General features: G+C 48.5%; 1 protein-coding gene across 11 annotated transcripts in view; it reads left to right on the top strand.

The window, feature by feature from the left end:
- Positions 1-146: 146 nt before the first annotated feature.
- MSI2 (musashi RNA binding protein 2) overlaps positions 147-19,570 on the top strand; it is a 385,267-nt gene continuing 365,843 nt past the window's right edge. For 3 of the 11 annotated variants that reach the window (XM_032871988.1, XM_032871993.1, XM_032871992.1), the window contains exons 1-5: positions 150-412; positions 706-746; positions 1,072-1,153; positions 1,858-1,942; positions 5,976-6,017. In XM_032871988.1, coding sequence (XP_032727879.1) covers positions 351-412; positions 706-746; positions 1,072-1,153; positions 1,858-1,942; positions 5,976-6,017 — 312 coding nt within the window. In that variant the 5' untranslated portion in view covers positions 150-350. Of the gene's footprint in view, positions 413-584; positions 747-1,071; positions 1,154-1,857; positions 1,943-5,975; positions 6,018-19,570 lie in introns of those variants that run through there. The other 8 variants (XM_032871991.1, XM_032871996.1, XM_032871997.1 and 5 more) reach the window with 6 other exon arrangements.

Genomic DNA, 19,570 nt, shown 5'->3' with positions numbered 1-19,570 from the left:
TGGTTACACGACGTTCTAGAACTCCGCCCCACGTGCGCTGGGGAGGAGGGGGAGGAGGAGGAGGAGATGGGGGTGGGGAGGAGGAGGGGGAGAGGTGGGGATGGGCCGGGGGGGCGGGGACGGGGGGGGTGTGCGAGCAGCGGGGCTGAGCTAAGCCGAGCCCACGTGTGACGGCTCTCGCCGCTGCCCCGGCTCCGCCGCTCGCAGAGAGATTCGGAGGAGCCCGGGCGGGGGGGAGGAGGAGGGGGAGGAGGGAGCGGGAGATCTCGGGGCTCGGAGCCGGCCGCCGCTCCGCTCCGATCGCTGTGGGGCTCGGTTTTTTGGGGGTGGGGGGGCGGGGGGGCTCAGATATGGAGGCAAATGGGAGCCAAGGCACCTCGGGCAGCGCCAACGACTCCCAGCACGACCCCGGGTAAGTTTCCAGCCGCTGCCCACCGCGCCGCCTCGGGCTCGCTCTCCTTGCAGCGGCGGGGACGGCGGTGCGCGGAGCCGGGCATCTCCCGCGCCCCCCCGCCCCTCCCGCGCGCCCCCCCCGTGGAAGTTACACACCTTTGGATTGCATTTCGCCGTCACCTTCTCCCCCACCCCACCTCCCGGCTCTCGCTCGCTCGCTCCCCCCCGCTTTCCTTTTAGCTTTTGTAAGTTACACGTCAAAATGGCCGATCTGACATCGGTGCTCACTTCTGTTATGTTTTCTCCCTCTAGTAAAATGTTTATCGGTGGACTGAGCTGGCAGACCTCACCAGGTAAGGGAGGGAGGGGGGGACGTCTGGGTCCCCCCCTTCTTGGCTTCTTTATTGCTCTTTGTTATCCCGGTGTAGGAGCCCCCCCCCCCGCCATTGGCTCCCCACTTCTCCTGTGCAAGGTTATTTTTTTAAATAGCAAATCCTTTCCGAGCCCTCTACGCGACCTCTGTTGCCGAATTTCCCCCGCGTGTGCAAAAAATGCAAAAACAAAACAGAATAACAACAGAAAACTACTTTTGGTTTTTGTCCTTGATCAAAATTTGCATTGCTTTTTTTTTTTCCACACCTTCTCTCCCCCCCCATCTCTCTCTTTCTCTCTCTACAGATAGCCTTAGAGACTATTTTAGCAAATTTGGAGAAATTAGAGAATGTATGGTCATGAGAGATCCCACTACGAAACGCTCCAGGTAAACCATTCCCTTCTGGATTTTGTCTTTATTTTAGAACAAAGTTTAAGTGTTATTTTTGGAGGTGTCTTCGGAAGTAGCTAAGCGGATTTAGAATGGGGCTCAGGCATGTGGCTGGTTTCGAACGTCTCTCTATTCCACCCCCCACCCCCGCCCCCATCACCCGAAAGGTTATTGTTAATTGGGGCTGAACTCTGGATACAGAGATGCCCATCTCTCTGCTTTAAGTCCTTTTCCCGTCGCTTCTTTTTCTCCGGTTTAAAATGACATTCAGCTTCATTCACTTTCTACATAGTTTTTTTTTTTTTCTTTTAATGTATGCTTTTCCCACACTCCCAGCTCCCTAAACTCTTCAGCCCCTTTTAGAAAGCTGGATGAATCTCTTCTGAGCGCCGGGTTTTCTTCGGAATAAAACAAAGCGTTAAGAAAGGGAAGGGGAGGAGGAGAGGAGACTGAGGTGGCGAAAGAGTGGAGACACCAGCATTTTCCAAGTTACCTCCACCGCCCTGCCCCCGTTCCACTTCCCCCGTTAACCTTGATGGGTTTTCTTGCCAGGTGGGAGGGGGCTTGGGGGGAGGGCTGTGGGCAGCCAGGATGCGAGGGGGCAACTTTGGCTCTCCATTCTGCAGGAGGGCTCACTCCTTGTTGCTTTCAATGGTGTCACATTTTCTTGTTTGTTTTTCTCCCTCTTTGTCTCATTTCAGAGGCTTCGGTTTCGTCACGTTCGCAGACCCAGCAAGTGTAGATAAAGTATTAGGTCAGCCCCACCATGAGTTAGATTCCAAGACGGTAGGTTGCTTTCCTTCGTTGTTGTTGTTGTTCGCCCCTGTTCAGGACCCATCTGGGCATTGACAGCCCCATTTAAAGGGACCGTGCTTTCTTTTGCTTCTGTGCTGAGAACCGGGTAGTGATGAGCAGGGCTGGCGAGTTGGCTCTGAAGTTTGCTGCTATGGCTGGGGATGGGGTTTTCTGTGCAGAGCCTGTCCCACTGCAGCTCCAGACGCTGCTGATCGCGGGCCTGGGGGAGGGGTCCGCTCGGGGTGAGGCATCTCTCCGGCCCAGGGACCATGCAAAGAAACTGCACGACAGAGCCAAGGCAACTTTTCTTTGTCAGCCGAGCACAGCATGCGTTACCAACTGTGGCTGTGGGCATTGGCTTTTAGAAGGCACAGCCCGCTTTGTGGCCAGTGGAGAGAGAGAGGGACGGGGGCCGGCAGGAAGGCGAGGGGGGGCGCTAATCACAGGCCCAGGCAACAGGTTCCTCCTGGGGCACCTCGGATTCGGAATGCGGTTTGAGAGGGGAAGGAGACCTCCCAGAGCCAAGCGGGGCGTCCAGGGGGTGACTCCAGATGGAGTGAAATCTAACGCTGATAAGGCCTTGGGTTTCCAAGTGATTTGGTTTTGCTTTTTTCCCTCAGATCCTTTATTTTGAGTGTGGGTACTTTTATAGGATTAGAAGCTTTCAGAGACGTGTGTGGGGAGGGGAAAGTCTTTAGGTAGAGCTTAGAGAAGAAGGGAAGAGATATTAGTACAATCATGGGGGGTGGGGCGGACAGCTCCTAGTGTTTTATTTAGACGCCTGTGTTGGCTTTGTGGCTTTCCCCCTTCCCTTTATGCCTGTGAGAATCTCCCCCTGGTTTTTATACATCCTTCAATGTATAAAAAACACACAGGGGCCCGGAGGTGACATTGGGATCCAGTGCTGGGGTGCTTGGGACTGGGATAGGTGGTGGGGCAAGGCAAAGGATCAGGTTCTAGTCCCAGCTGCCCTTTATGAACTTGGGCAAGTTGTTACCTGCCTTGGGCCCTCAGTTTCTTTTTCTGTAAAATATAGGAGTGGAATAGGGTGCTCTTCCAGCCCCTTTGGCTTTAACATTGAGGGGAAGGTTTGAAAGGGCAAGAAACCTGGCCACTTTTGGTGCAGGTGGATACATTTTGTAAATTAACCCTCTTACTCTGATCAGAGGTCACGTGCATGTTCCCTGGCCCCCCCAGAGAGGACCCCAGACACTTTTTAAGTTGCTTTATGAATTGTGCTGGATTTGTCATAGCTGGCAGCCCAGCGTTTTTACACTTTTAGATAATTTAATTTTAGGAACAGTCATTTGTAGGGTGATAATGGATGTCTAAAGAATTTTTTCTTCCCCTTGACTTCTTGGTCAGACGTTTCAAAAAGCGAACAGAATTAAAGAGGAAAATATTTCAAGGCAAATTCAGGAATTTATTATTCACTCCGTCTCCCCACCCTGGGTAGGAGAAATAGTATGTGGTTTCTGTGGTGCTTGGGGGGTCATAGCCCTCAGTGTCAGGTGCAAAACGTGCGGTTTGTCCTTCTGTAATTGTTTGTGGATATGTTTTGGTCGCTATTATTTAGTATAACCTAGATTTTGACTTTGTTTCAACGTTCAGTGCAGGAGGCAGAAGCGGTTGGTTTATTGACATGGAAACGAGGATCTTGTTTACCGTTACCTTAAAAGCTTTGTTTAGGTAACGGCCATTCACATCCAAAATAGTACCCTAGTCTTTTCCTAGAGGATTTGTAGCTACAGTAAGTAGAGCTGTACCTAACTAACTAATGTTTTAATTTTTGGTAGCTTTCTTTTTTGTTTGTTTAAAAAAAAATAGTTGACAGGGATGTGCAAAAGGTTGGGATTTGCCATACTTACCTTGACCTGGCCTCTCCTTTAGAGATCGCAGCGTGTAAACTTTGCACGCCGGTAAACACGCCTGGTGGTCTGACACGCTGCTGTCACAAACCCGCCATCCAGGAATTCTGAATTGGCTTTGAGTTTTGTAATTTTAGTTATTTTTTGAGTGTCCTGCTATCTTCAGGTCTTCCTGTCCCTCTCCTCCAGCTCCTGGTCTCTCTCACGACTGTGTCCCTCATGTTTTACTCCATGAACAAGGTGACCTCTTACCTGCAATTGTGTGCTGGTCAGCTCAAAAGCCATAGTCGGGGGCGTGTTTATAAAAAGACACACCTGTCTTACGTTTGGTCAACAGAATGGAAAATCCACACCTGTTGTATCTCTCTCGTAGACAGCTCTACTCAGTGCTGAATACACCTGTAGATGCGGTAATGTTAATCCTGATTGAGAGGGTAGTTTCCTAGATCAGAGATTTTTGTCTATTTTAGTTTTTGAAAAGTAATCCCTCATTTCTCAGGTGATGTTTGAAGGTTAAAAAAACAAACAAAAAACCCAAAACAACAAAACCATGCTGTGGACTTTTATTAGGTCTTTAAACCACCTTAGTAAAAGTGGTAAATCTTTGTTTGTTTTACCAGCTGGGGTGTCCTAAGGGACGTAGGTCTGGGCTCAGGAACTCTCTGGTGTGCTTTGCCCCTGCTCTGTGCTTCATCCCACAGCCTTACTCTTTTTGCTGCCCCATGGCAGAACTGAAAACAAGGTTCAAGTTTACATTTTAAAAGGGGGAAGATTGTACTCTGAAAGCCAGAGCCTATGAATAAATAACTGGTAGCAATATTCTGTGTTGAGTTTTACCCAAAAATTTGTGACATTTAGAAGTCTAATGAAAACCAATGATGGGGATTTTAAAAATTCTTTCCCTCCCCATATTTTCTGTCCAGCAACTTCCCCCACCTCAGATCAGCCTATTAGATTCAAATGCCTCCCTGGGAATTGTTTTGCATTTTAAAGCCATTCCCCTTTTGAGAATCATGTGTTCTGCTGAGTGTCTGATCTGGGGTGGAGGATGTTTTACCATTCTGATTGGGGTTGGGGTAGAAAGAATACCCTAATTGTTAGAGTAGGTTCTGACTTCTTTTTTTCAGTAATTTTTTTTTTTTAACCCTCTCCCCTTGATGGCCTTCCTTTTATAATTTGGGTTTAGGTTGCTCATAGAATTCTACCCCCTGTGATTTTTAAAATCCAGGTGGTTTTGGCTTATGTGTTTTCTTTTCTTGTATTATTATTATTACTATTTTTAAGAACTGGGTTAGGCTCCGTAGCTTTTGACACTTGCTTCCTCTCGCGGTCTAACTACAGAATGAACTTTTTGGCTAACTCAGGTGACTGTACTGTTGGCAACACGAATGAATGAACTCAAGCTCAGCCTCGTGTTGGATGTCTATGGGGAGTTTTTAGATGTTGATGATTTAAAAAATTTTTTTGAATCCCCTTTTCCACCTGCTTTGTTTAGTTATCCTCGGTGAGAATATCTCCTATCCAGTTACTGACTGCTGAAAAAAAATTCTTTTTTTTTAATTTTAAAGATTTTATTTGTTCATTTGACTGAGATCACAAGTAGGCAGAGAGAGAGGAAGAAGCAGGCTCCCGGCTGAGCAGAGGGCCTGATGTGGGGCTCGATCCCAGGACTCTGGGATCATGACCTGAGCCAAAGGCAGAGGCTTTAACCCACTGAGCCACCCAGGAGCCCCTGAAAAAAATTTTTATGTTTAATTTTTCAGGTTATGATTTTTTTTCAGGGATGATGTCCCCATCTTTTCTCCTAGTCATGTACTGCCGATTAGATATCGGTACCATTCAGTGTTCAGTATCTGTGGAAGAGAAGCCTTTGCTTAGATAAGGACATGTGAGATCTGATTTATTAAGACCATCGCACATTGAAATACATGGTAGGATGTTTCAGAGAGGCTAGCTTTATTTATTACATTGCGGGAGGGATGAGTAAAGTTTGGATCAAAGTTTAAGGAAATTTTGAGTTGCCTGAGAAGTTACTAAAAGCTGGGTTATAAGCCTGAGAAATGAGTGATTAATAATTAGGTGATTAATCATGATTTTTTTTCTTCCTCGTCTCCAAATACTGGAATTGACTCTTCCTTTCCCATTTTCCCCTCCAGATTGACCCTAAAGTTGCATTTCCTCGTCGGGCGCAACCCAAGGTAAGTAGGAGAATCAGTAATAGGATTTTAGCCCTCAGAGATGGATGCCAAGGATTTCGAATTTCAAACAGAGTACTGGCAATGAAGTGTTGAAACCTGGTGCCTTCAGGTTTCTTTAGGGTGTCAGCACGTGGCTGTGAGAGTCCAGGCCAGGCCAGGAGCTCCTCGAGATAACTGCGTGCGTCTGCAATTTAGCTCTCCCGAGGTGGGTTCTGAGCCTCCAACAGGGGGCAGGGGCAAGCCTGATACTTGATGGCAGGACGGAGCTCCGTCTGTTGCAATATTTATGCAAATGTTCTATTTATTTTTTAAGCATTGCCAAGATCCTATCGGGAGAACTTGGACCCTAATTATTTTCCCTATGACTGTCTTTCGGAGGGTTCTCTTTGAAGGCCCTTACAACTTGGAGTTTATGGAGAGGAGTAGAATTTGAGTACACAGCCTGTCTTTTCTTGGAAAAACAACTTCTTAGGCCCATGAAGCCCTGATTCGGACAGAGGCGGCAGCGGAAGTCTTGGTTTCAGATTGGTGGGATCAATCAGGCCACGTTTGAGACCATCTGTGCTGCCTCTGTATGCAAGTGCTGGGGTCTGGGAGGGAAGTTCTGAGTCTGTTATAACCTTGGAGGAGTGGTGCTACAGGATTTGCCTGGAGGATTGAGATCGGCCTTCACTTTTTCACAAGTGTGTGGCTAACACAGTTTTCGCTGAGCTTGCCAGCTCTGGGTATGAGAACAGAGCTACCTGGAACCGAAGGTGAAATTTATGGGCTTGACATGTTAAAATCGCACGTTTTAATGATTTTTTTCTTCCCTGTGTAATATGGAGAGGGAGACTTTTTCTGTAGCTTGTGGCCTTGGCATTCCTTTAGGGAAGAGGGGAAAAGGTGATGCTTCCTATTACAGGTCATAAAGGGGAAAGCGCTGTTGCTTTTGCAGAGTCCCTGTATTTCTTCAAGCATAGTGTCCCATAGGTGGAACCTTTTAATTGTGCAAAGGGAGGGATGAAGCACTTTAATGAAGAAAAAGTTGGCTCTTGTGGATGACCTTTTGAGAATTTCAGGTCTGGAGCCTGCCATGTGATCCATCCTTCCTTCCTTCACTGCCCCCACCCCCATGTAATTTTTCTTTCCCTTTTCTTTCGAAGGAAACACAAATCTCTTAAGTAAATAGAGCAGAAATACTTTCTTAAGGCATTTTTCCCCCCTAATGATTAAGCAGATCATAGGAATTAATGAACCAAAGAGGTTATATTATTTCTGTACTGAGCACAAACTTTGGGACTGTTAACTGCGTAAAGGTTGCTTTTCAAACTGTGTGTGATCCTTGACATTTCAGAGGCTTTCCAGAATTAGCAGTATTTCCTGGGTTTGGAAGAATTGCTGTTTCTTCCATAAGTGTGAATCTTCAAATTTCCAGGTTAGTCATTTGATCACCCAGAACTAGGATCAGATTACCCTAAAGGGAAACTGGAAAAATCCCTGACTCGGTCAAACCATGGGTTTGACCTGTTTTCTCTTCCCTCTTGCTCCCCACCCTTCACTCCCCGCCACTTTTTTTTTTTTTAACCAGGAAGGCTATATTTCATTTTAACATACTCTGGCATTTGGTTTCTCAGTGATGCATTCAACTTGAAAACGAGACAGACTATTTCTCGAACTTGTCGAAGTGTGCACCTCCCCCCACCCCACCCTGGAGTCTGGGATGTTTTAGGTGGATTGTCAGACTTTTAGATGTGAGCAAATATTATACCAGCTGGGGGAGGACATCTTTCCGTGGAGTTCTAGAGGTTGCATAACAATACCTTGCTTTTTATGGCACCCTTTCCCAAGGACTTCCCTATCTGTTATCTCCATCTGCATCTCAGGTCCCGAGACACTGAGCAAACCGCCTCTCCTGGCCTCTTTGCTCCTCGTGTTTGTAAAACACGAGCGATGGAAGTACCCCTCGCAAGGTTGCTGTGAAGAGTGCAAGAGCCCTGGGCTGGGTGAGGATCCCATCCCTCCTCATTGTCGCTGCTACCATTAATTTCCATTGGTTTAATCATCCTTCTTATTGTTGTATTCAAGCACCACAGCTTGGGTTCAGATCCTGGCTCTGCCCCTCATTCGCTATGTGGATGTGGGCAGATTGTTTGTTTGTTTGTTTTTTTTTTGAATTTCATATACCCTATCTTACCGAGTTTTTGTGCGGATTAACTAAATTAATACAAGTAAAGTGCTTAAAAAGAACAACAACAAAAAAAGACCTGGTACATGGTAGTACCATATGCATTACCTGCTGTTTTTAACATGAATTTTGTTAGGCTCTCATAATGGCCAAGAGAGGTCTAGTGATCATCATAATGACGCTAATTGAGCTTATGTGCCAGTCACTGTTGTAAGCTTCTTACGTTTATCAACTTACCGAGTCTTCCCCTGTGTCCGGAGAAGTGGGCACTAGGATTATGTCCAATCTATAGATGAGAAAACCGAGGCACACTCGGGCTGAGAAGTGGGGTGTGGGCAGCCTAGCTCCAGACCCGGCCCCCCGCCCAGTGTGCTGTCCTGTGTCGGGATCCAGGGGTGTCACCTGTCCGTTCGGGCAGAGGACGAAGCTCAGGATGGTGGTCAGGCTTGGAGGAGCAGAACCACAGTGCATGCAGACTTAGAAGGTCTCTGGTTGGGTGATTGGCCCAGCCCCTGTGATGTCATCCCGTGGGGTGACTTGGGCTGGCTGTGTGGAGGGGCACCCTTTCACAGAGCTCTGGGTTTGCTCAGCTCCAGGGAAGTGGCTGGGGAATTGGTGAGGTGTGTTCTCGTTGGGAGTTGGGGCAGAGTGGGGAGAAAGTGCCTTTCTTGTCAGTGGTTATTTTCCAATAGAATTTGAACCCGGTGGGGATTTCAGACCGAAGTTGGTGTTGGAGGCCAAACCCTGGCTGGCAGGGTAGTCTGGGAGTTTAAGTCAAGCCTTATTTATTTTTTGTGCATCTCCCTTCAATAAAACTTCTGTGTGTGGCTGTGTCGGGGTCCCGGAGCAAGGAGAACTGTGCCCCCTCCTCGGGGGCTGGGTGAGGAGCTTGTAAATGATACGGCAGCGTGGGCTTCGGTTAAAATGCATTTCTCTGCTTTCTGACTGTCCCTCTTTTGCTAGCACTCGCCAGAGAAATATTCGTGGAGGTGTTAAAAACAAGACTAGTGGAAAGAAACTGTAACTTAATACGAAAGCAAAGCTGTGGCACTGAGCAGAGTTCACATTAGTACTGTCATAATATTCTTTAATGTATCATATAAATAAAAACCCGTTTTGACCAGAATTTTAATGAGCGACCCGAAGGAAGGGTTTTGAATCCCGCAGTTCATTCATACCCCTTTGCCATGTAAATGTTCACATCTCAAGTGAAGTATAATGGGGCTTTATTAACTAGTCGAGGGGCGACTCTTTGGAGACCAGTGGCCGTTAATTAGCGAAGTACATTTTGATCAGAAGACGATGGGTCCGTTCTGTGTCTTCCTATTTCGCCGGATGATTATTTCATTTTGTTAAATATGTAAGAGTTTCCTCCCCTCTGTCTTTTAAAAAATTAAAGTGGTCATGTTCTTCTAAAAAGGACGACTTAATTTGAAGCTGTTGGAGGAACGGGCATGATTGGGATCAATCATGTCATATCATTTTGTCAGTCCCTCTGGGCAGAAGCGTTGGCTGCCTTCAAGAGTTTTGCTCAAGCTTGTGGGTTCTTTTCCTCATGTGGAAAAACCAAGAGGCTGTGGAACCTCTTAGGGCACGGGCGAGTCTGGGTGTAATTCCCCATCTGCCCCAATTATCCTCGTGTGTAACAAAGCCTTCTCTGCTCCCCCGGTTACCATTTTCCTCCTTACATGTTAGGGGCCAGAAACTGATCTGTCGATCGACGGAGATCTCATTTCTTCAGCCTATTTCCAGTTGCCTTCAGCGGCAGCTGGGTGACCGTTGGGCACCCATGTGAGGCCCTCTGTGTCTCAATTTCTTCCCGTTCACAACAGGGGTGTAGTGCCCAACATGGGGTGGTATTCAGCCTGAATGCAGAGCCCTTTGCTGGGAGCTTGACACAAGGGGTTGCCAGCAGGTGTCTGCTGGTATCATTAGTATAGAATTATCTATCATTACTATGGTTTTTAAGTCATCTCTGCGCCCAGCGGGGGGCCCGAGCTTCACCCCAAGATCAAGAGTCACGTGCTCTAGCAAAGGAGCCAGCCAACCCCCCACCGCCCCGGTATCAACTTATCTTTGTCGAATAAGAAAAGTTACAATGGAAAATGACCCAAGAAAAGTCCTGATTGGAAGGTAAGTCCCTTGTGAGCAGGGGGCTGATGATGGCCGACATCACCAGAAGCTGACTTCCGTCCCCCCAGGTGAATCCAGCCCGCCCTCCTTAGGGCCGAGGCAACTGAACACGCAGGGAAGTGAGGTTTGCAGCTGCAGATCACACAGCTAAGTTGTGGCAAGGCTGAGCGAGGGCCAGGTGTTCCTGCTCCTGTCTCACCCACTGATGAGCTCTGGGGCCTGGAAGGTTCTCTGTTACACACGTATCCGTCCAGCTGGGTGCAGCACAGCATGAGCGATTTGCACACGCGCCTCCTGTTCCGGGGGCGTGGTTCCTTGGCAGCCTCTCAAGGGCGGGCGAGGGGTGAGTTTTCAGCATCTGACCTTCCCCTGCTGCCGTGGGTCGGGTCCCTCTAGCGTCATGCCATCTTGGGTGATCTGCAGCTGTCACCTCTCTGGCCACCGTTAGCCGGCCTGCCGGTGGGTTTTTGGTTCCCAGTGAGGACGTGGTGGTGTGTGTCTGCAGCCTCGTCCACAACCGTGAGGACCCTGGGGGATTAGTGGCTTAGCTGCTTTCTTGTTGGGGATCGAGGCTCCATCCTGCCTGCGTCCCCGTCAGCAGCAGGTGTTAGCTCAGAAGGAGGGGCATCTCGTCCTACAAATGTCCTTTCCCGAGATTTTTGCCTTTCCTTGCGTGCTTTCCTTTCAGCGTGAAGGTCAGTCTGCCGAGAAGCCGGAGCGCCTCTGTTCTGTGTCAGATGTTTTTGGCAGGTGGGTGAGATCCCTCTGCCTCTCCGAGAAGAGAGGAGGCGGGAGGGACTCTCTGAGGAACCAGCTGACCCTCTTGGGTGCCCCTTGAGGCAGCATCCGTCCTTCCTGTCCTTTTGTGTTTTTTAAAACCTGAACGTTCTCTGGCCGAAAGTCCCAGGAACCCAAAAGGGGGATGTAGTTCATCATCTCTTTTCTTCTGTTCGATCTGGTATGTTCATTGAATAAGAGCTTGTTTAATTGTTTTTAATGGCTGACTCTGCACCCACTTTTGGGGGGATTCAGGAACCCCTCCAGGCCCATCCAACAAAATCTGAACTTTAGCCAGCCAGTTAGGGTCCTTCAAGATCTGTACAAGGACTCTCTTCTTCCAACTTACCTCGTGACTCTTCTGCCTTTTGCTGCCTTGAAACTGCACGTTTCCCCCTTCTCCGAAGAGCGACCATCGTGGGTATCCCCACCTGCGCCGTCCTCTCTCCTCTGGCCCTTATACGACACACCTCTCTTTCAGAGCCCGACTTGGGTTACCTTTTCCGCAGAGCTGTTTCTGCTCTCTCTTCGATGTAATACTTCTTTCTCTGGATTTCCTTAGTGGTTTCCCTTTTCTTTGGTGACGGCAAACTATAATCATAACAACGGTAATACTAAGTTAGCAAAGAATAAGAAATAATACATTCGCAAAAAGTTTCTGACGCACTCGTCAGGCACTGTGCTGGGCACGGATGCATTCATTTATTCAGCAAACAGTTTTGAGCACCTACTGTGTGCCAGGGCCTGCGCGAGCTTCTGGGGAGAGTGGGGAGAATAAGACCACAAAGTCCCTGCCCTCCCGGGGCTTTCACTCTGCCGGGGAGGGGTGGGGGTGTATATGAGTAACGAGCAAGTGGCCAAGTACTTGACATGCTGCCAGGTGCGCAGCCGCAGTAGGGTGAATGCGAGGGTGGGGGGTGGGAACAAGCTCAACCTCCAATGCACTCCGTTGCCGTTCTCCGTCCTTGGGCAATTATTTACCAGGTTTCTGCTTAGCACCAGGAACTGCGCTAGGCACTTTGTTCTGAGTTTTATGGTTCTTTAGGTTCATGCCTTACTGCCTCCACTGGACAATGAATTCCGAGGACACAAACATGTTTTATTAATTGCAAAAAAAAAAAAAAAAAACCCCACAAAAAAACCAAACCCTCCGCTTTTTCCGCTGCTCTTTCGTGTACCGTCCGTCTCCGTGCAGGTGGAATGAATGCAGAATGGCAGAGGGGACTCGGTTCTTGTCTTCAAGGGTCTTAGCTTCCGGTTGGAGGGGGAGTGTTACCTGTGGTCCAGGAGAGGATGTGAGAAACACAGCAGAGCTGCAGAAACGGGCTTCAGAGGAAGGAAGAGCTAAGATAGCTTCGCGGAGGAGGGGGTCCTTGCCCTCGATCCTGTGGAACAGGAAGGAGGGAAGAATGTCAGGAATGTGAGGGGCTAGGAGAGGTCAGCGGGCCAGGGCAGCGCAGGGTGTGTGTTGCACGGCACTCGGCACTCGGGGCGGAGGCGTGGAGAGCAGGCTGGGGCCAGGTCGTGCTGCCTTGAACGCGAGGCAAAGCAAACGAGTCTGGCCTTTGTTTGTCATGTGCTGGGGAAGCTGTCTTGTGTGTGCACGATCACCGAGATGCCCCATACAATGTTCTGAGCTCTTTTGGATCCACCTGGAAGCCGGGGTCATGGATAAGACTGTGGCTGATGTGGTTTCATGGAGACCCTCCCACTCTGGACTGGTGCTGTCAGCATCACTCATACTGTGCTCTCTCTGGCTGGAGACCCTTATCCAGGAGTGATGTTCTTGGCAGATAACCACCCCTGCTCTTTGGGGTGTGTGGCAACTGCAGAGAGAGAACTGTGTTTTTCTCTTGCTTCTGTCCCCTCCCTTGCTCTCTGCTTTAGTTACTTAACTAGGGGCCATGATATAGACAAAAGCCCAGAGTTCTATACTCTGTCCTTGCCTAAGCCGTGATCTTGACCTTGCTGTGTGTAGACGATGAGATGTCATTTCTTGGTGTGGAAATCACAGATTTTCTGTTTATCGCCAGGCTGTGTACCCCATGGCTTAGAGCGACCTGAGTTGTGACATCAAAGTGGCTTGGGGTCACATTTCGCTTGGCGTGGCTCCCTGGTGTGAGGAACATGAGATTTTGGAACCATGAGCTGTGCCTGCCGCATGATACGAGAGGTGTGAGCACATGTGGTCTTGGGGCTGAGACTTCGTGGTGCACGGTAGGGGCAGCAGGCTCTAGGTTGGTTGGTCCTACCAGGGCACGTGTCTCATTGGGCCCCACGTGTATAACAAGATACCTCTGTTCTCTTTTTCTCTCAAGGGTAGATAACATCAAGTGCCCAGTGATCTGGAAAGTTATTCTCAGGGTGTGTGTCTGCCTGCTACACTTATTTATTTTATTTTGAGACCTTCAGTGATGAAGAATCCTGGCCCAAAATAATGGCTGTTACTTGTTGTGAGTCGGTATGTCGGAGGCAGTGTGCTAATAAGCCTGTGTACGCTTCATCTCCTTCAATTTCATCCTGACATGGCCCTTGGCCGTGCCTCGTGTTCTCTCCGCCTCGCAGAATGGTAAACTGAGTTCCAAGGAGGGTAAGCAGCTTTCCTGGGGCCGCACTCCTCGGAAGGGTCAGTATAGGCCTTTGGATCAAAGTCTGTCTGAATTCCAAGTCCTTGCTCTCCTAACCTCAAAGCCCCGCTGAACCCAACCTCAGCGGGTAGATTTTAGGTTCGTGAACTTTGCCCGACGGCTGTAAAGTGCTCAGGCTGAGGAATAGGAATAGATTTCGGTGTAGTCAGGCCGGGAAGCTTAGTTTCTGTTGCTTGATTTGTAAGAACCTTTTCAGCGTAGTTGAACGCCACTTCCCCACTAAGGAGCTGTGGATGAATCGCTTCATGGTGTTGTGCCTCTATTTCTTCACCTGTGAAATGGGGCTTTTCACAGTACGTCCGTCCTAGATTTGTCCAGGAGATTACATGGGTTAATGCACATGAAGGGCCTAGGGTGACCCAGTGTAAGCATTGGTTGTCTGTTACTGTTCCCAAGGATGGCGCTGGCTAGATCACATGAGGGTCTTACCTAACGGCTGCGGGTACTGTTGTCCTTTCTCGGGGTGATATATAGAATAGCACGTTGAGATTTGGGAAATGGTCTGGTCTGGGAATTGGCTGCGTCTGCTCCCAGGGTCCTGGCTCTCAAGGGGGGAGATAGCTTGCATCCTTCATTGTGGGGCTGCTTTGGTGGGCATGGGGAATGCATTTCCTTTTCTGTATCTGATGGCTGTTTTTGCTGCCTTTTGAGAGTGAAGTCCTGGGGCGCAGCTAGGGGACAGCTAAGGCACCGCTGTGTGAGAGGTCTCTCCATGAGCCTTCTCTCTCCCAGGCTCGGTCTTTATCTGCCTGGGGGTAGTTCTACCAATGACTGATCTGAAAGCATCACATTCATTTATTTGTCACTGACTGTGACAGGCAAGTTAATGCTAATGGATTCTTTTTTTAGCCTGTTGTCTGGGATGAGTTTCTCCCAAATGTCCTGAAATCTAAGGCATTAGGGGAATGTGTAACTTTTATGGCAAGGGAGGATTTAAGAGATAAATAGGGTTTTGTGTGCAAGGGTCTTAAATTTAGGTTAGGGGCGAGAGCGGCCAAGGAGGGGATGTTGGGGCCAGCCCAGAATCTTCTTTTTAAGAAATCCATTCGGAGCTCTCAATTGCTGTTTCTGTTTCAATTATGTGACAATTTCAAGGGTTTAGAAAAAATCTAATAAAATGGTCTTGATGATGCATTCTGGGGAGAGAGTGCTTTAGAACATCCAGGAGAATAAATTCCTTGGGGTCAAGAGATTCTCATTCCTGCCACCTCGGGCCTTCTTTTGTCGGGGGTGTTTTTACATTTTTATTGTTTTGAAGGGCAGAAAATGGTGTTGGAATGTATTCAAGGCTTCATCCATATCCTCCAGCGAAATGAATTATTCTCTTTGGGCAGTTGCAGGTAGACGGGCCACAGCGATCACTAGCTCTTTCTTTTTTCCTTTCCTTTTCTTTTCTTTTTCTTGTTAGCTGCCATGTTGTAAATGACTTTCAGAGCGTGGTTTGTGTGTGTAGTGATTTTGAATAAAGCAACCACAGAGTAAAAACTTGGAGGGGCGAGCAGAGAGGGCTTCTGGAAGTTTTTTCTCTTCTCCAGTCAAAGCTTTTGATAGTTTCCCAAGGAACAGAAGTTTACAATGGAAGCCGGCTTTGGGCTGCCCGCGGGAACAGTGTGCAGAAAGACCTAGTGTAGCAAAACCCGATGCTGAGTGACATTAATGAGATGACCGCTCTGGTGGGAGGGAGGCAAGGAACCAGCAAAGCAGCAGTTCCCATGACTGGCTCTCTGCTGAGTGTGTCTCCTTCTGCATGCTTGCATGGGCTTCTGTGTGTGTGTGTGTGTGTGTGCGTGCGTGCGCGCGCGCGTGCATGCATGTGCACACGCTCTGCTTCCCAGGGACCTGTGATGAAAGTTGGAGCACCAAACCCTGCTCTGTTGGCTGCGATATTCTCCATCCTAGAGAGGCCGTGTGTGGCGGGTTCTCAAATTCCACCTACTGAAAAGTAAAGTTTTTAAACCTGGGAGGCATTTTGCTTTACCTTCCAGGTACCTGCAGGAGCCTGGGTGGGCTGACGGGGAGGCTGTCATCACAGCGCTGGGGCCAACTCTTGGGAACACCAAAGCCAAGAGGGTGAAGAGTCAGTATTGTTGCTCTGGAAATGGATTCCAAGGAGGCAGGAGGAGAAAACCTGCTCACTTAAAATGTTTCTTTCTTTCTTTTTTTAAAGCCCTACCCTGATAACATTTCATGTTGGTGGTAGAAATGGAGCATTGCAGCCACTACTTCTTAAATATTTTAGTGCCCTGGAGTGCATTCTGTATTTCCATGTTGCTCTTGGGCAAGACTTTCCAGTTCCTCAAGAAAGCAGCCACATTTCAGGTAGATGAGCTGGTCAGGAGGTGAGGAACCTGCTGTCGCTGCCTTCCCAATAGGACCTTGGGATTCTCAGTCGGCTGTCGCCCATTCCAGGAATGAACCTGCTGTCCTCTGCCTCTTTCCTCGGCGTGGCACTGGAGTAATCATCCCGAGTGTCCCAAACAGTCCTGGGCAAGGGTTTGAAAAACTGCTGTGAGATCTTAAGCAAAAAAGCTCGAGGGAGCCTGGAGTGGGGAGGGGTGCGTGGACATAGTGTATTTATTGATGGTTCCCCGGTTTATTTTTTTAATCCCTTCAATTCTGTTCCCTCTGGGATCTCTCTCAAGTGTGTCCTTTTTGTAGTTAAGGGCAAACAAACAAACAAAAATGTTTAAACTTATACACATAATGCTTAATAAAAACCAGCTAGTAGGTTCACCTTCTCTTCCACTCAGGGAAAAAGGATCGAATTGGGGTTGCTTGAGCCTGGACAGAAACCGGGCTGTGAATCTCCACAAGACTGTTATATGTGTATGTTTCCTCTTCTGTTTTCAAAGCGGATAATTGGTTTTAGTAAGAACTTCTGACTTGATTAGGGGACCCTTAGGAAATTAAAGTGTGTTTGAATTTCACAAGTATAATTTTAATTATACAAATTTTGTGTTTTCCACTAGGGAGCTAGGTTCAGAACTTGTTTTCCTATACTAATAGGGGTAGTAAAGCTGATTATGGCAGAATGCCTCACTTAAGTGGCTTTGAAAATAAAAATCCACGGATTGGATCATTGTTTTTCCCTGCAGAACCCGATGTTCGGGTTCATGTCCACATGCATTCCCATATCCTTGTTAAAAGTGATTTTTCAGTGGATCCACAGAAGTGGAGAACTGAGTGACATAGTTCGGGGGGGGGGTACCTCATTATGAATTTTTCTGCTGCACTTGCTGAAAGAATTCAATTAAAGTGCTTTTGAGCCCAAATCCTGCCTGGGCAGCTTGTGTTTGGCACGCTGCCACGTTGGCATGTTGTGATTGCCTTTATCACCCTATCGCCCTGTTTGCTCAGAGCCTGTGCATTCACAGCATTTTAGCTCTTCTTGCTGCCCCTTTCCAGCAGGACCCCAGTGGATTAGAGCAGAAGGCACTGTGGAAACAGTCACCTGAGTTCTTCCCCAAGCTGCAGAGAGATGATGGAGAGGGGATGAGCAGACCCCCCTGGGCATCCAGGAGAAGAGCTGACTGCATTAATGGGAAATGGCCGTTTCTCAGGGCCATCCAGACAAAACCCCCATGTGTCAGGGAAATGCTTTGAGGTTGGAACTCAAGCATCCTCCAATGTCTCCCCCTGTGCAGGGGCTTTCAAAGCTGCCTAGAGGCCGGCTCCTTGGTCTTCCTGGGCTCTCGTCTCAGATTTTCACAGGAGAACTTAAGCAGAACAATTGTTCACTGAAGAGAAATCCTGGAAACAGCTTGTGGGAGAGGTGGCCTCATCTAGGTCAGGGCCTGAAAATGGGAAAAATAAAGCTCCGGCGGTAGACCTGAGCCCACCCCACGGTTAATCAGCCACTTCATTTTTCTTTTTTCTTTTTTAAGATTTTATTTATTTACTTGAGAGAGAATGAGTGAGAGAGAACATGAGAGAGGAGAAGATCAGAGGGAGAAGCAGACTCCCCAAGGAGCTGGGAGCCTGATAAGGGAATTGATCCTGGAAGTCCAGGATCATGACCTGAGCCGAAGGCAGTCGCTCAACCAACTGAGCCACCCAGACGCCCGCCACTTCATTTTTCTTACTCCTTTCTCTTGCACTGGTGTTGCTTAGTGTTGAAGGGCCTGGACTCTGGAAGCAGGCTGAGTTTGAATCCTTGCTCTGTCACTTCCCAGTTGTGTGACCTTGAGCAAGTCACCAGAACGTTCCAGGACTTCGTTTTGTTTGTGAAATGGACGCAAGAATAGGATCTCCTTTCTGGGGTTGTTGTGAGGGTTCCGTGAGCTGACAGAGAAAGTGCCGGTGTCTGGCACGTAGTAGGTGCTTTGGGTGTGTGAGTTACACTATTGTGAGGAACAGTCAGACAAAATGCTGACTGTCTGCCTTGGTAGCTGGGAAATGGTTCAGTGATGCGCTCTCCCACCTTATATATTTTTTTTCCTTCAGCAGTTGAGGAATTCAGAAGAGCATACATGTGCGTATGTGTGCATGTGAGAAAGAGAATATATGTGATTGTGTGGAATCACGGTGTAATTCAGATTCAGAGGTGTCCCGTGCCATCCCATCACCCATGAGGCGTGTAGTTTGGCAAGCGCCAGGCCCCGGGGGTCCAGCCTCTGGAGTAAATTTGGTGCTGCCGTTAACCTGGTGACCTTGGGAGAGTGTCTAAACTTTTCCAGGCTTCAATTCTGCACCTGAAAGCTGGGGCTAACGGAGTTGTGGGATGAGATGAGACCCTGTCACTCAAGCACCCAGCGTGTGGTCGGCACTTAGAACATGTGAACTCCTTCTTCTACACGGAAGGGGGTTCCTTCCTTGGTTTTTTTTGTTTGTTTGTTTGTTTGTTTTGTTGTTGTTTTGTTTTGTTTTGGTGGTATCTTGGAAAGTGAGGAAGATAATAAGAACTATTTGCTCTTCCTGGAGATTCTGGAGTTAGTGGCTGAGTCCCTGATAAGCTGACTGTAAGAGGGGGTGCTCTTATCCTTAATCTACATGCAAAAGGGCTGTCTTAGGGACTTTGTTTCACAAAACCTGAATTTTCCAGGGGTGGGGAAATGATTTTGTTTGGTCAGGAACCTTAGATGGTGTCCACAAGCCTTTGAAGGTGGCTTTGTTTGTTCCTTTGACACTTGGTGGTAACCGGAAGGACAGGGTAGTGTGGTTGAAGAGGTGTGGGGGTTGCTTGGATTTCTGACCTCGACTGAGGGCAGTGGGAAGGGGGGAGAAAGTCGGGGTGGGGGATGGTGTCTTTTCACAGAACCTTTCCTTGGGGACACAGACCAGGAGTAGGGTTTTGCTCTATAGACGTGAGCACCAGAGCTCCGGGAAGTGCCCCCTGTGCCCGGCCATCAGTCTGGTGAACCCTGACCCTCTGATCAACTGGCCTGGGAAAGCCCCCCCGAGGTCTTGGGGCATCTGCAGTCTGTGTGTTCAGATCTCGGTGCTCATTTTCCAGATCAGCCCCCTCCACTTCATGCCCATCAAGTGGAATTTTCTGGATGTTTCCAGGAACGAGGAGCAAGACGATGCTTGTGAGTGGATGCTAGGCCGGGAATTGGGTTGTATGAATGTAAGTGCGTAGAGGATGGAAGGGGGTGGCCAGGAGGAGGGGAAGAGTGGAAGATTACACTGACTAATTATAGGGAAAAAGCCATATTTGCTGCTCCATTAAGTGATCGCTAGGCTATGAAGCAGTTTATTGTAATTAATGCAGAAACAGCAAATAAGTGTTAAGTTTGGAGTGGAGGGTCTCCAGGCACCCCTACCCCCTCTGCTGCTCTCTGTTCACTGCCCCCCCTTCATTATCCTTGGAGGTGAACAGTCTTGGGGGA

This window comes from Lontra canadensis, unplaced genomic scaffold, assembly GCF_010015895.1.
Source record: "Lontra canadensis isolate GAN:19392208 unplaced genomic scaffold, GSC_riverotter_1.0 scaffold43, whole genome shotgun sequence".
In the NCBI taxonomy this organism is placed as follows: Eukaryota; Metazoa; Chordata; class Mammalia; order Carnivora; family Mustelidae; genus Lontra; species Lontra canadensis.
The sequence above is the reverse complement of the archived record's forward strand: the minus strand, read 5'-3'. Positions and strand labels throughout refer to the sequence as shown.